The sequence below is a fragment of the Solanum verrucosum genome, unplaced genomic scaffold (assembly GCF_900185275.1).
Source record: "Solanum verrucosum unplaced genomic scaffold, falcon-dt-bn FXZP01000278.1, whole genome shotgun sequence".
Classification (NCBI taxonomy): domain Eukaryota; kingdom Viridiplantae; phylum Streptophyta; class Magnoliopsida; order Solanales; family Solanaceae; genus Solanum; species Solanum verrucosum.
Genome location: NW_026020332.1, coordinates 3744747 through 3759149, shown reverse-complemented (window position 1 = coordinate 3759149; position 14403 = coordinate 3744747). Strand labels below are relative to the sequence as shown.

Below are 14403 nucleotides of genomic sequence, written 5' to 3'. Positions count from 1 at the left end.
TCCTTGTTTATTCCAGTTACCGCAATATCAAGCCATCATCAACATAATGATGTTTTCAAGACTATTCTTATAAGCTGATGATGTGTCACGCCCCCCAAACTGGATGCAAGGTGATTGACACCCAGTCTAACTTACTTGCTGAGTGAACTCTGAATTTATCGTGTATAATTTAGTCCCAAAAGTTTCTGGGCTTTACGCTGTGGCATGCATTTGGTTTACAAGTTAAAAGAGTGTCCAACAAACCTTCAAATCCTCAAAGGAGATAATTATCCTTTAGTTAAGTCATTCCAGTAAAGATTCAAGCATTGAGGAGAGACTTTGAGATTTTTTTTCAGTGAAGAGTACATAGGAGGTCAAGCCCAGGGGCTTTGGTGAATACTAAGACTGCAACATTTGATGTGTGAGTTAGACGCACATTATGGATTACAATTAAATGTTGCCGCAAAACAAAACTTGGTGGTAGTTAGTGGAAAAGGATAGAGTGGCAGGTCATTAGTCACTGAATTTCGAACTGAACAAACTTATATCTCCAAAATAAATTACATAAGCTTCTTATTCTTTAGGAAATTAACACCTAATGACCTTGGAAATAGCTGGTCTTGAACTTTTGCCACATGGGTAAACCTTCAAGGCCAAAAGTCGAAACTTGATGTTCTGTTAATGGGGCAAGCAAGATTATAAGTTCAAGATCATCCACCTCTAAAGTCATTCTTGTAAATCACCCAGACGGAAAATCTCAGGACACTTTGGGACAAATAACAATACCTTTGATGACTAAACCATGTTTACAATTCAGTTTCTCGGTTTCATATAGAAAAATTTCAATCTCCTCCCTCTTCTTCTTCCTCTTAATCTCACTGATCGTGAAGAACTCACCTACTGGCACTTCTATCCATTTTTCTCTTTCTGTTACATTCATCAGATTTACTGTAACATCGTTGCTTGACTTATTTGGGATGATAAGCCTCAATGTAATTGATTCCAGTCCATCTGCATTTTCTTTTATCTTCACCACGAACACTACCTCGTACAATTTTTCTGGCGTAAGTGCTTCTGTATCAAACCTCCCACAAACTTCCAGCCAACACACAGTTTTTAGTTCTGCTGCTAAAATTTTTTCATCACTGCAAAGTGGTAAATTCAAAACCATTAGCTAGGTTCTCGCAGCTTATCATGTCATAATATTTGTGTGACTCCAGAACTTATAAAACTTGTAGTTTCAAACATGTCCCAACAGTTGTGTGAGTATAAAACTTCATCATCATGGGTAAAATATGAAGTTTAAGTTAAAACTATTTCCAAAATTTTATTCTTTTTTGCAGGCCGAAAAGGAAACAGAATCACATAAATTGAAACAGACAATATATCTTTGATTTGGTCACCTTGTCTCTTTTATATCTACCCAATCCCAGTAACGATTGTCTTCTCCCCAAGTGATTGAGAGATCTTTTGCATATAACATAAAGCAGTTTGCGTTATTCGTTCTGTCAATCCAGTACTTCTGCATATCATATCACTAATATTATCTGTAAGATTGCATAACACTGTAAACTTCAAATAAATGAAGAATTATTAGAAGAATATCATAAAAACGGAGTATATAATTACAACTGCTTAGCTATTTTGAAATAGGATCATACATACTTCTGTATAAGATAAGGATAAAAAGAAGTTCACAGAGAAGAAGAAGGGAAACTTAAGTTGCTCTACCTTCTTATTTTGTTTGAGGTGGACTCCATTATATAGCTGTTCATATAGTCGCTCTGTGGACAATATATCAATCTCCAACGGAGAGTCTGCTTCTTTCAAGATGTCATTCAGATAATATGGAAGCTGAGGTCTTATATATGGAGGCTGGACTCTTATTTTTGTAGTTTCTGCATTATAATTGACATCAGTTTTGCTTCTTTCTGGTCTTAGCTTGCTTGGTTCTTCTGTCTTCACAGACGTTCGCTCTCTATTTTTTGGATTCTTAATTGATTGCTTTGCACCCATCTTAAGAGATTATTAACAATCTTCTCCAAGTCTAATATTATATTAACTAGATATGGAGAAAAGCAAGCTTGATGACCACTTGATATTTTGCCATAAAGTTTGATGCTATGCTGTTTTTTTTTTTTCTTTATATAAGTGACTCAAAATCTTAGCTTAAAGCATCTGATTCTCTTCTTCCTTGACAAATTCACCCTGTGTACAAGTTATTCTTCTACAAAAGAATTATTCCTTCAATGGTCGATGAAATTGCTTTGTGAAGTCACTTATCTTTTCTTCTTCTTTGTGTAAATTGACACTCTGATTTGAATCCTTGATTATGCTTGTTACGATGAATTAAATTAACGATATGGAAATTCAATCAGTTACAAGAGGATCATGGATTAATACTTGGCAAGAACCCAAGTGAAATCATTTAAGTAGTAGAGAAAAATGGGGTTCACTATGGGTTTTTGCATTGTTTGGCATTTGTCAACAACACCATACTTATTGAAATGATAGTTTACGATCATTGGTGTAACTTAACATGTTTTTTTTTTCTAGATCGTCAGTCAATACTATTACCCTATAAATGTGACCTGATTATGTAACTATTTTTACATGGTCAGTGCATAGAACTTTTTTGCACTTTTGGCAGCGAACACCCTAATGGTATTGAAATGCTGTTTGAGGAATATGACATCTCTATTATTGTAAGTTTTATTTTGTTACTCATAATATTTAGTAGAAGAATTTAGACAGAAACTTCAACACCTTTAATAACCAGTCCCATCTTAAGTTTTCTACCTTTCCTTTCATGCACATAGAATTCCAAATTTGTGATACTTTCCATTTCTTGTGGAATGATGAAAGTCCCTAGTTGAATTTTTATCCATTCTCTTTTTGGTTTTTCCATAAGATCTTCAATACTTTGATGTTCTTTGGTACCATCAGGCTTAACAAGTATTGTTTGCAGTGGAGATTCCCATCCTGAAAGAAATTTCTTCAATAACACCACAAGTGAAACCTTGTACGCTACTCCCCTTGAAAGCTTTTCTGCATCAAAACTTCCACCAACAGCTAGTGATAGAACTGTTTCCATTTCGTAAACTTGAACAGGTTGATCACTGCACACATAATCAATTGAAAATAAGTGCATTAGTGTGTCTATGTGTGGTTTTAACATTCTATATCTTAGTGTAGAAATGCCCCTTTAAGTGCTTTAGTGGGAATGCAGAGGATTGATTAATACTTCCTAAACATGTCACCAATATTTTTTTTTCTTCATACATTATCCTACACACATCCTTAGCGACCTATCCTTCTTTCCGACATACAAAACAGGTGCGCCTCATGGTGAGAAGGCTTGGCCTAATAAAGCCCTTCTCAGGGAGATCCTTCAACTGCTCATTTGTACTCAAGAAGACATTGGAAATTGATGAAAGTCTACTAAAAGGTAAGAGATATATCTCATAATGCAGATTAAATTACCTTGGATGCTCTTTATATTGGGGCAGACTCCACTTGCTGCTTTCTTCTGACCATAGGACATGTAGATTTTTGGCATACAAGAAGAAGCATCTTGCCTTTGTCCTTGTATCAATCCAATACTGTAGCATATATAATACATCAATTAATATAGACGAACATGCGTATATATATACAGTATAAAACATGGATAGTTTTGTAATTGGGGATATACATATACCCTGATTTGTCCATCCAAAAGTACTTCCACATCAGGCTCTGCATATTGTAAGATTTCTTCCAATTTACGCGGAAGACGACTAATATTGTTGCTGCTGCTGCTGTTGTTCTTCGGCTTTGCTCTTTTTGGAAGTATTGGACAATTCATGTAGAAGCTTACAAATGATGATATTTTTTGCAAAGAAAATTCTCAAAGTCAAGTAATCTATCTTAAAACCAGATATATGCTGATGCTCTGAGTGGCAACCAAGTTAGAATTTTTAAAAGAAAGCATATATTCTTGGGTCTGTTTTTGGCTTAAGAACCTCCCATCTGTGGTGTGGAAGATCCTATTGCTAACATCTTCTATAATACAAAAGTCACCAAAAAAATATAAATCTCTATTTGAAGTTGAGTAGAGACTCGTATTGATAACATGTTATCGAGTAACATGAACCTCTACTTGAAGTTGACTAGAGACTCATACTAGTAGCTTGTAAAACAAGAAAAATTAGAGATGCTTAGATGGAAAAAAGAAGTGTGGAGATTGTTACTATTAGATAATTTCATTCAATATGTTTCTCGTAGGGTAGGAATACAGTAAAAACTTGACTGATTATACATATTATCACCTTAATATATGACTTGACCGTGTAAATTAGTATGGTTTGGTGTAATAAACACTAGGTGTGGGTAAGCTTTTAACACAAGGATATATACTCTATATGACACAAAATTCCCCCAGAATTCACAAGAATCAAGTGCATCGCCCATGTAAAATTACATGGTTCATGGTATAAATAATATGTAAAAGTACTCAATGAACATCCATTAGCTCAATTTATTCATAACAACAACAAAGTTTCAATACTACAAAAGATACCATATCCTAAGACCAACTGGTACGATGTTCTTCTTCACATGATATGTTACATTCCTAAACTTTAGTAATATATCGATCCGAGCCTAGCCATATTACTAGCTTGGTTTTCCTCATCAGAATCTTCAAAAAATGAAAACTGAGCCATGGATCCACAGTTAGCACCCAACAACCAGATTAAGGATAAAATTTCACCACCTCTCACAAGATATTGTGCATGAGCACGCGGTGCAGAGCATTTGGCAGTATCAAATAATATCGCGATCCAAGTTTTATGAATAATCTCCCAACATTTAACTGTGTCTTGACACCAAGGAGATTCAGTTTGCAAATAGTTGACAGCCTTAAAAGCTTCATACAAGAACGATTCCTGAGGAATTCTCCCCTCAGCAGCTTTTTTCATGATCTCTTGGCAAGCTTCTTGTTGGCTTGAATTTTTCTTTTCATGAAGCAATTCTTTTATCTTGTTGTTGGTCTCTTCTATCTTCTTCTTGTTAGGAACAGGCATGAAGAAAGGGCGAAAAATAAGAATGTAAACCATGTAGTCTGATAGAGACTTTGAACATTCTCTAAACTTGTTCAACTCTCTTGAATCAGATCCAATATTTTCCTCAGGTACATCGACAACATTATAGAAAATCTCTGTCACAATGTGCCATACTATGAGGAACTCGTTCTTGTCAAGATCCTTTGACACAGGGAACTTGCTGGTGCATTTAGTGAATGTAGACGCATACAAGTTACAATCCCAATCATGCCTATTTAGACGTATTTCTACTTGTCTTAGAATTTCAGCTTCCAATATAGGAGAAAGACTCTTGTTTTTCACATATATCATCTCATCCAGATAATTTGTAAGGTGTAGGGAATCAATTATGCATTCCCATGCTTTTGGAGGTCGATTTAAACCATAGGTTATGAGGTTGAATTGTTGGAGAGATGGTCTCCAACACCATAGAGCACGTGGCCGTGGCCACTTTAAAGCTTTGAGGAATTTGACCACCCAAGTGATTGGCCTCGATGTTGCCCTTGACATTGTGGCAATTGTGAAAGTTGAGGAATAAAGCAAGACAACAAAAGCAATGGCATCCAGAACCATACCTCCAATGAGTAAGCTGTAGGTTAGTCCTACATCGAACGGATCAAATTGCTTTTGCTTGTTGTTCCTCACCAACAAAGAGAAAGAGGCCAATGCTGCAGGAAGCAGAACCCAATAGACAGATCGAGCTGAGTTCCCAAAACTTTCATGGAAAATTTGGGCCTTAGTGTATAGAACATCATGTAGAATCTCGAGTTCAGCCTGCGCGATTCTAAAAGCAAACAGATCAGTTCTGTTTTGCAAGAGTTGTTGAATTCTACCATACTCCTCAAAAGTGAACTTGTGCTCCACCAGAACACCTTTATAGGCCCTGAATATTGTATATGCAAGTTGTATAACCTCCACATCATCCGGCTCTCCTGCTCGGAAATTGTGAGGTTCTTCTGACGACTTCCTCTTCACAACATCTTCGTACTTAGGATTACTCAACGTTATGGACTTATCCATACTCCCTATGAACCTAGCACGTGCCCTCTCGTAACATTTGATGATCCCAGCCAAGAACACTAGGACATTTGGGATCCAAAGATAGTTTACTTGGGAGAACGATAAGTAGAACACGTAGGCAGAGGACAGGAACATGAAAACAAACGTGAAAGCATACCTAAACCACAGGTCATTGTCCTCGAGGGAAAAAGCTATCGCGTGATCAGAACCTCCTAAGTGCAACAACATACAAGAAGCCCAAAATGACATAAGTTCTGTCTTGTCATGTCTTGTTTTGCTGTAATTTACAATGAGATTGAGAATGAAAGCAGGGGCCCAATCAGCAGCCATGTATGCTGACCAAACAAACACCATCAGGATTTTACTGCCTGTTCTCTTCCTGAATGGTGCTAAAAGAAGCAATAGAGCTTGGATTAAGAGGCTTAGGATGCAAAAAGATTGCACATTATAGGCAATCCAGGCAGCCTTGATATGATTTATAGACATCATTCCTGCCTAGCAAATGTTTCAAGTATTTGATCAATGAAGAATTGATGAAATGATATTTATTCTCGATCGTGTTTTGCATGTAAAAATTATATGTATCGAGTAATCGGAGATGATAAAGAAAGACCTAAAATTTTGTGAAGAATGTTGAAGGATGTACCTTCCTCTTATGTCAAGTGTCTCTTACTTGAATATGATCCTTTTCTTGTGTTTCTTCTATCTATTATTATGGGATCGTTTACTCCAACTTGCTCTCTTTCTTTTAAACCTTTTTGATGAACTTCAATACAAGAATATGCAAAAGAATAGCACAGATTCAGATACTCTCTCCGATCACTTTTACTTGTCCACTACTCTTTTGTTTGTCAGTTTTAACATATCAATATCAAGAAAAGACAGTTATTTTTTTTCCTAGTGTTTTGTCCTTAACATTAATTACTTATTTTTTGATTTAAACTAAACATCAATTAATAGGGGTAGTATGGTAAAATAGTCATATCGATCATTATTTTTTTAATGAGCATAATGTGATAAGTAAAAGTGATTGTGTATATACAAAGTTATAAGTAAATCAACCATGGATGAAGGCATTGGTTTCTAGTGAGGAACATTATAGATATTTCCCATAATGTTAGTTAATTAGTGTCTGTCAATTTTGTCACTACAACAGTTGCTATCGTAGTTGAAAAGGTTCAATGAGATCACTCACTGTGACAAGGCTAATTTGGGGAATCATTTTTCACTTACTGATATGAATAATTTGAGGCGAATCAAAACAGTTCACATAGGTAACCCGTCTAACCCGCCCATAATTTTAAGGGTTGGGCTCAAGATAATTTGAATTGGGTCCAATCTCAAGCCTAACCCATTTTAAGGGAATCCTTAATTGAGTCCAATTCAATTTCTAATTTCAATCCGTTTTAAAAACTCTTTACTAAGATATGTTCATATATTAAAGGTATGAATTATTATCTATTTAACATCTTTTAAGGTTTATCTATCCATTTGTTAGTTTTTTTGGAAAAAAAATCTTGAGCTGATATTCGAATTGTGATTATAAAAGTTAAATATCACTATGTTTAAATTATTGAGATTAATCGGGTCAAATTGGGAGATCAAGACCCAACCCCTTTTTTAGCCCATTTGAACCCAACCCATTTGAGCCCAAAGTAAACTTGGGCGGGTCAAGACCCAACCCAATTTCTATTTTAACCCATTTTAATATCTCCAATTTTAATTCAATCCGCCCATTTGACACCCCTACGTGAAAGTATTCTTTAAGTATAATTTTCTCAACTTTTTAAAAATATTTTTAATCATTATTTATGTTGTCTTGTAATACTTTCATGTAGTTTTCTAATGAATAAATTTTATCTTAAAGAATTATAATCAAAATCAAATATTTAACTCTTACATTAAACCCATGAGAGGAAGCGAATATAAAAAAGAGTGAAAGGAAAATATTCTTAATTTTCTCATCTTACCCTGAATGATCAATAATGTTTCTACTTATTCTTCAGCATCTATTCCGTAAGGTATTTGTGGTGCATGTAATGCACTTCAACACATGATTTTTTTTTTTTATGTTCTAGGATGGCATTAGTTACATAAACAAAATAGAGCGCGCAAGAGAACACTGATAAAATTAAAATATGTGAGTGCCTTTTTCAGAAAAAGTTCAAGGGTAATTTGCGTATTTTCACTTCTTATAGTTAAACTTTATATATATATATATATATATATATGCGTAATATAGTTTTAACAAAAAGGACAAACTTGAAAAAGTATGAAAGAACAAACGTAGTTTCATTCGTAAAGTGAGCAATACAAATACATATACCATCACAAATTTTATTTAAGAAAAACACGCTCTAAAAAAAGTGAACAAAAATAAGACTTTTAACTTGAGCTTATCCTATTTTAAACTCTGATTGACGGAATGACAACATTCGATTTATTCAATATAATTTTTGTCTTATAACTTTCTTGTAGTGCTGCTGCTCTTTCACTCAACTAAATTAGCTTCTAGATTTCTGTTAAGTTTACAGAATGAATTTTGAGACCTCCTTTCCACTTTTTGTTCCAAACTTCATACAATCCAAAATAAATCTTATCAACATTGTTCCCCTTCCCTTTTGTTATCATAATAGTTTTTGATATCATCTTTTTGCCATTAATCTCACTTGTCAAATTGACCTTTCTCCATTGAGTATTATCTCCCCATTTAGCCATAAGATAAACTGGTGAATCGCTCCAACCAAATGCATCAGTCATCAGTGACACTGTAAATCCAACGTCGTATGACGTTTTCTTCGCTATATTAATATTGTCAATGCAGCCAGTTACCTCCAACCAATTTACTTGTATAAGTTCTGCACCATCTTTTCTGTAATTCAAAATACATTTAACAACAACATGTTAGTTGATATTACAAAGTATAGCATATGTTAGCTAATTAAATTAATTTATATAACTTATTAATTAGCACCCTTTAGTTCTTACTCATATTTGGGTAACTTCCAAAAGCGTTTATCATTTCCCCAAACAATGTTCAGTGCTTTCGGATAAACTATATAACCCTACAAGCAACAAAAACAACATAATTCAATTAATAAAAAATAGAAACTCGAGCACAACTTAATATATATTGGAAGAAATCAAATACATGAAATTTCATGCACCTTTTGTGTTTTAGAGAATGTGTGATTGCCTTGATAGTGAAGAGCTTTTGAAGCCATTTGCTATATTAAGTTGAATTACTCAAAATTACTAAGAATTAATGTGGAGATTTGAGTGATGCCTTGTGATATATGCTATTTGCCCTATATAATTAATAATCAGATATATATAGAGATAGGAATTAATTCCATGCATGCATGGGAATCAACTACATCGTATGAAAGAGGCATTTAGCTAAGCATACTACTGACCAAAGTAAAAATGTCAGACTTTAGTCGTATGAAACTTAATTTAAATATCGCATATTTGATGTTTGTCAAACAATTAGGTGCAAATTAAATAATTTTAAGAAAAAAATAGTACAAGTTGAACAGTGACGTTCAAATAAGATACACCGTGATTTTTTTTTCAAAAAAAATGTTGTAGTTAGCCCTTATAGGGTTTACTAAATGCAAATCTGAACTAATCGGAGTAATTAACTTAACAACGCCAGAGATGATTGCACGCAAAAAAGAAGTTAAAAGTATATACCATAAGTTGTCAAAATTGAACGCATTAAACTAGAACCGTCCTTTGTTTTGTAGTACTACTTAAGATTGAGGCCAAATTGCTAAAGATAGGATAAAACACCCACTACAAAATGACTTTGTATTATATTCTCACACGTTTAGTAGATTACGATATTATTCTCTCCGTTCACTTTTATTTATGGGAAAATTACAGAAATCACATACTTTTAAGGCAAAATTACAATCTATCCTTCAAAAGTTTATAATTACAGAAATCCCTCAAACGGATGCAATAATATAAGCGTTGATATCTTAATCTGATGCGCGAGATACATTAATTGTTAAGTAAGATACATTACATTTTATACATGATACACTAATCTGATGTACATTTTATACATGATACACTAATCTGATACGCGAGATACATTAGTCTGATGCGCGAGATACACTAATCTGATGCGCGAAAATGAGGGATTTTGGAGATTTGTAAAACTTATAGGGGATAATGGTGATAAGTAAACTAAAAGGTGAAATTTTTGTAATTTTTTCTTTATTTTTATTCATTAATTTTATATATCCTTAAGAAATAATAATGATTAATAATATAAGTATTTTACTATAATACTCCTATTAATTAGTGTATATTTTTGGATGGAATTTATTTGAGGAATAAGTAATTAACATTGGTGATAAAATAAAGAATTTTTTTTTGTCTTTTCTTGCATATGTAAATAACAAAAAAAATGAGAATTTAATAGTAGACAAGTAAAAGTTAACGATAGGCGTATATATCTTTTTCATTGCTTTTGTTCACATCTTCCACTTTCTAGACCTCGTGCGAGTTCTAGAAAAAAATTGCAAAGTTGTAGTCTAATTGACTCCTTTTTTTTCTATTTTCTTAAAAATATATAAATAAAAGAAACATGTACATTAGGGGTGGGGGAAGGGAAAATGGCCGGAAGGAGGAGGGGGATTACAAGATAGAAAATAGAATTTTCACAAATATGATAAAAGTTTGGAAAGTCAACAAGTTACTAAGATCTTATTGAATTTTTAATATTAATTATAGTTGTTTTTTTAAAATTCATTAAGCACTAAATATTTGGTGATAAGGAGGCCAAATCAGTTTATGCTTAAGCCGACAGAAAGAATAATAAGTGAAAGCACTAAAGTTGGACCAAAAGGGTCGAAATTCCTAGGTGTTAAATATTTGTTCCGTTCACTTTTATTTATTCACTATATTAAATTTTTATCTTTCACTTTTAGTATATCAATTTTTTTTTAAAAATATTTTATCTTCAATACTAGTTACTTATTTTTCAAAATTTAATATTATACATCGATTAATATAAAAATTGTGACGAAATAGGCATATTAATCACAAATTTAAATAATATATAAAATGGAAAAATGAACGAATAAAAATAAATAAAATAAATACAAAATACAAATGAAGCTAAGATTAATGAACCCAAGCAAAAGTTTTCAAACTTGAAACTTTATAAATAGATTCACATTCTCATTGAAGCAGCCAAGGGGAATAATCAGGCAACATTAGAAGACGTGCTGTGCTGACTGCTGACGGTTTGGCGCTTGTTTATTTCTTTCTTTTATATTAGTTATTAATAGTCTATACTGTGTAGTGTGTAGTACAAGCTAACAATATTAATTTTATATTTTTAAAATATATTTTAAACATGTCAATTATTGTGACTTATTGCATTTTTTTACATAATTTTTAAATCTGTATATTTCGAATTTAAAAATTAATCAAATTAAATAATATTGCTGATTTTTAAAAATTAGTTGTACAACTCATATTTAAGAAAAGTACATTCAAACTATATATTTTTTTGTGAAATGTATGGCTAAACACAAGTTCAACATTAATTCAAACTTTTTTTAAAAATAATTAATTATATAAAAATAAAAAACATAGTTTTAAATATTTATATATTTAAATATAAAAATTAATCAAATTAAATAATTTTGATAATTCTTTGAAATTAGCAGCACAAATCATATCTAAGAAAAGTACATTCAAACCTATATTTTTTGCAAAATGTATGGCTAAACAGAAGGTCAACTTTAATTCAAACTTTTAGAAAAACAATTAATTGTATAAAAATATTGAAGAAAATATATAATATAAAAACATAGAAGCAAAATGAGCACTGGAATAAAATAATGTTGCTATGTATTCAAGTTTAAGAACCGGAGACCAGCATGCCAAACAGCTGAATAATTAAATTAAAACAAATAAATGAAAATAGATGGAGTAATAATAACATTCTTTCTTTTTTTTGGTAAAAGATAATATCATTCAATATCACTAAGATATTACCTTTGTTTTTTTAATTATGCCTAGTATTAATACTCTCCTATCCCTAATTACCTGTCCACTTTTAAATTGACACACCTATTAATAAAGTAATTAATGACATGGTGAGATTACTATTTTACCTCTATTAATTATGAAGTAGATGAATTAAAAACTTAAGATTTTTAATAAGTTCTATCTTTTTCAAAGTAATTAATTGAGGATATAATAGATTAATTTTTTTTTGTCATTTTCTTGATTTGTCAAAATAGTTGAGTAATTAGGAACAACCAAAAAAGAAAAAGTGGACAAATAATTATGGACAGAGGGAGTATATTGTAATTTGTACACTTAGATTTGGATAAGTGAACTTTAAAATGTTATTGATCTCATATACCTTAATGTATTCACATTTTTTGCACGACTCTTAAATAACTTTTGACATGGGAGAGCTAGAAGCCACCTTGAAAGGTTCAGCAATGTTTTTTTTTTTTCTTCTTTTGTCTTAATTATGGATTAATTTTATTATTATACTTTTATATATTTTTATGAATAGCCAATTTTCTATTTTGGATTTTGATGAAACCTTTTATAGGATGAATTCATTTTATTTATATAATTGAGCCATTAGATTTTTCTACTTGTTGACTATATATGTATGTGCTTATTTTTGTTGATCGAATAGAATTGTCATCGATATTATGAGTTGCTAGAGAAAAAAATGCATATTTAGATTGTTATTGAACAATGTCATTCTTAAGCATATGAGAGATCACTTATAAAGATAGTTTAGAGATAACAAAGTTTTGATGTTGTCATAATGAGCGACGAGAAATTGCTAGCTAGACAGTAGTTTGAAGAATATATCTAGTACTAAATGACGGTGATTGATCGAGAGATAATTGTGATAAGTTACATGGGTCAAGACACCTCTCATATGCAGAAAATAAAAACATAATATAGTAACTAAATGTGTTCGTTCGATCAAAAAAAAGTATTCACAACTTGTAGAAAATAAAAACACAATGTAGTAACTAAATTATTGGGAGTCATTTTTCGGTAACAGTGAACAAGTTGTGGTGAATCAGAATAATTTTATATGAATCGATCAACATAAATAAATTAAACATAATTGTCAGGATACTCCTCCTATTGTCCTATATTATGTGAAACTGTTACCGTTTAGGAAATTAATAATTTTTTCTTCATAGTTTCATTTATGATGATCTGAGCAATACAAATACAAAGTTACAAACGCGAATTCATTTAAGATAACCCACTCTAAAATAAATGAATAAAAATAAGACTCTTAACAATTGAGTTTCCCCTATTTTAAACTCTGATTTACGAATGACAATAATTGATGTATTTCTATTTTTACAACTTTTTTGTAACACTATTCTTTCACTCTGCTAAATTAAGTTTTAGGTCTCTATTAAATTTACATAATGAATTTTGAGACCTCCTTTCCATTTTTTATTCCAAATTTCATACAATCCCAAATAAATCTTATCAGTGTTGTTTCCGTTTCCTTTTGTTATCGTAATAGTTTTTGATATCATCTTTTTGCCATTAGTCTCAGTAGTCAAATTGATCTTTCTCCATTGAGTATTATTATCTCCCCATTTAGCCATAAGATAAACTGGCGAATCGCTCCAACCGAACGCATCAGTCATCAATGACATTGTAAATCCAATGTTGTATGAAGTTTTCTTCGTTATATTAAAATTATCGATGCAACCAGTTACCTCCAACCAATTTACTTGCATAAGTTCTGCATCATCCTTTCTGTAATTCAAAAATATTTAATAAAAACGTCAGCATGCTAAAAACAACAAGAGATCAGTATAATTAAATTGATCCCAAGATGATTTATGTAGTCCTATATTGTCTTTTCATTATGCAAAATGTAGTCCTTTTAGAAAATTTTATGTTCAACTTCTATATGAAATCAAAATATAGTTGGTAAAAATAAAATTAAAAAAATAGTATTCTTACTCGTATTTGGGTAACTTCCAATAACGCTTATCATTTCCCCAAACAATATTAAGAGATTTCGGATAAATTATATAACCCTGCAAGCAACAAAAATAACACTATTAAATAAATAACATAACATAAACTCGATGGATTGATTGATTAAGCATAAGTAATAAGAGAAACAAGAATTGCAATATAAGAAGAAACTGTTGTATGAAATGTCCTGCACCTTTTCTGTTATAGAGAATGTTTGATTGCCTTGATAGTGAAGAGATTTTGAAGCCATTTAATTTGCTATATAAGTTGAATTGTAAAGAATGTGGAGATTTGAGTGCCTTATAAT

At 31.7% G+C, this 14403-nt stretch overlaps 5 protein-coding genes across 5 annotated transcripts; all 5 read right to left on the bottom strand.

Annotated features, from left to right (window-relative positions):
• Positions 1 to 482: 482 nt before the first annotated feature.
• Positions 483 to 2033, bottom strand: LOC125836113 (protein PHLOEM PROTEIN 2-LIKE A1-like). Its single transcript, XM_049515195.1, has 3 exons — positions 1711 to 2033; positions 1383 to 1501; positions 483 to 1124 (listed from the first exon to the last, which is right to left on the bottom strand). Exons 1-3 carry the CDS (start codon positions 1993 to 1995, stop codon positions 737 to 739), a joined length of 792 nt encoding a protein of 263 aa, XP_049371152.1. The 5' UTR covers positions 1996 to 2033; the 3' UTR covers positions 483 to 736.
• Positions 2034 to 2692: 659 nt separating this feature from the next.
• On the bottom strand, positions 2693 to 3826 carry LOC125836408 (protein PHLOEM PROTEIN 2-LIKE A1-like). The gene is made up of 3 exons (XM_049515578.1): positions 3680 to 3826; positions 3463 to 3581; positions 2693 to 3098 (listed from the first exon to the last, which is right to left on the bottom strand). The coding sequence occupies exons 1-3, from the start codon at positions 3824 to 3826 to the stop codon at positions 2726 to 2728; spliced, it is 639 nt and encodes a 212-aa protein (XP_049371535.1). The 3' UTR covers positions 2693 to 2725.
• Positions 3827 to 4601: 775 nt separating this feature from the next.
• On the bottom strand, positions 4602 to 6593 carry LOC125836407 (uncharacterized). Its single transcript, XM_049515577.1, has one exon. The coding sequence runs from the start codon at positions 6570 to 6572 to the stop codon at positions 4602 to 4604; it is 1971 nt and encodes a 656-aa protein (XP_049371534.1). The 5' UTR covers positions 6573 to 6593.
• Positions 6594 to 8594: 2001 nt separating this feature from the next.
• LOC125836248 (protein PHLOEM PROTEIN 2-LIKE A9-like) lies at positions 8595 to 9368 on the bottom strand. The gene is made up of 3 exons (XM_049515412.1): positions 9251 to 9368; positions 9072 to 9148; positions 8595 to 8955 (listed from the first exon to the last, which is right to left on the bottom strand). The coding sequence occupies exons 1-3, from the start codon at positions 9305 to 9307 to the stop codon at positions 8595 to 8597; spliced, it is 495 nt and encodes a 164-aa protein (XP_049371369.1). The 5' UTR covers positions 9308 to 9368.
• Positions 9369 to 13261: 3893 nt separating this feature from the next.
• LOC125836245 (protein PHLOEM PROTEIN 2-LIKE A9-like) lies at positions 13262 to 14403 on the bottom strand. The gene is made up of 3 exons (XM_049515410.1): positions 14290 to 14403; positions 14079 to 14155; positions 13262 to 13868 (listed from the first exon to the last, which is right to left on the bottom strand). The coding sequence occupies exons 1-3, from the start codon at positions 14344 to 14346 to the stop codon at positions 13505 to 13507; spliced, it is 498 nt and encodes a 165-aa protein (XP_049371367.1). The 5' UTR covers positions 14347 to 14403; the 3' UTR covers positions 13262 to 13504.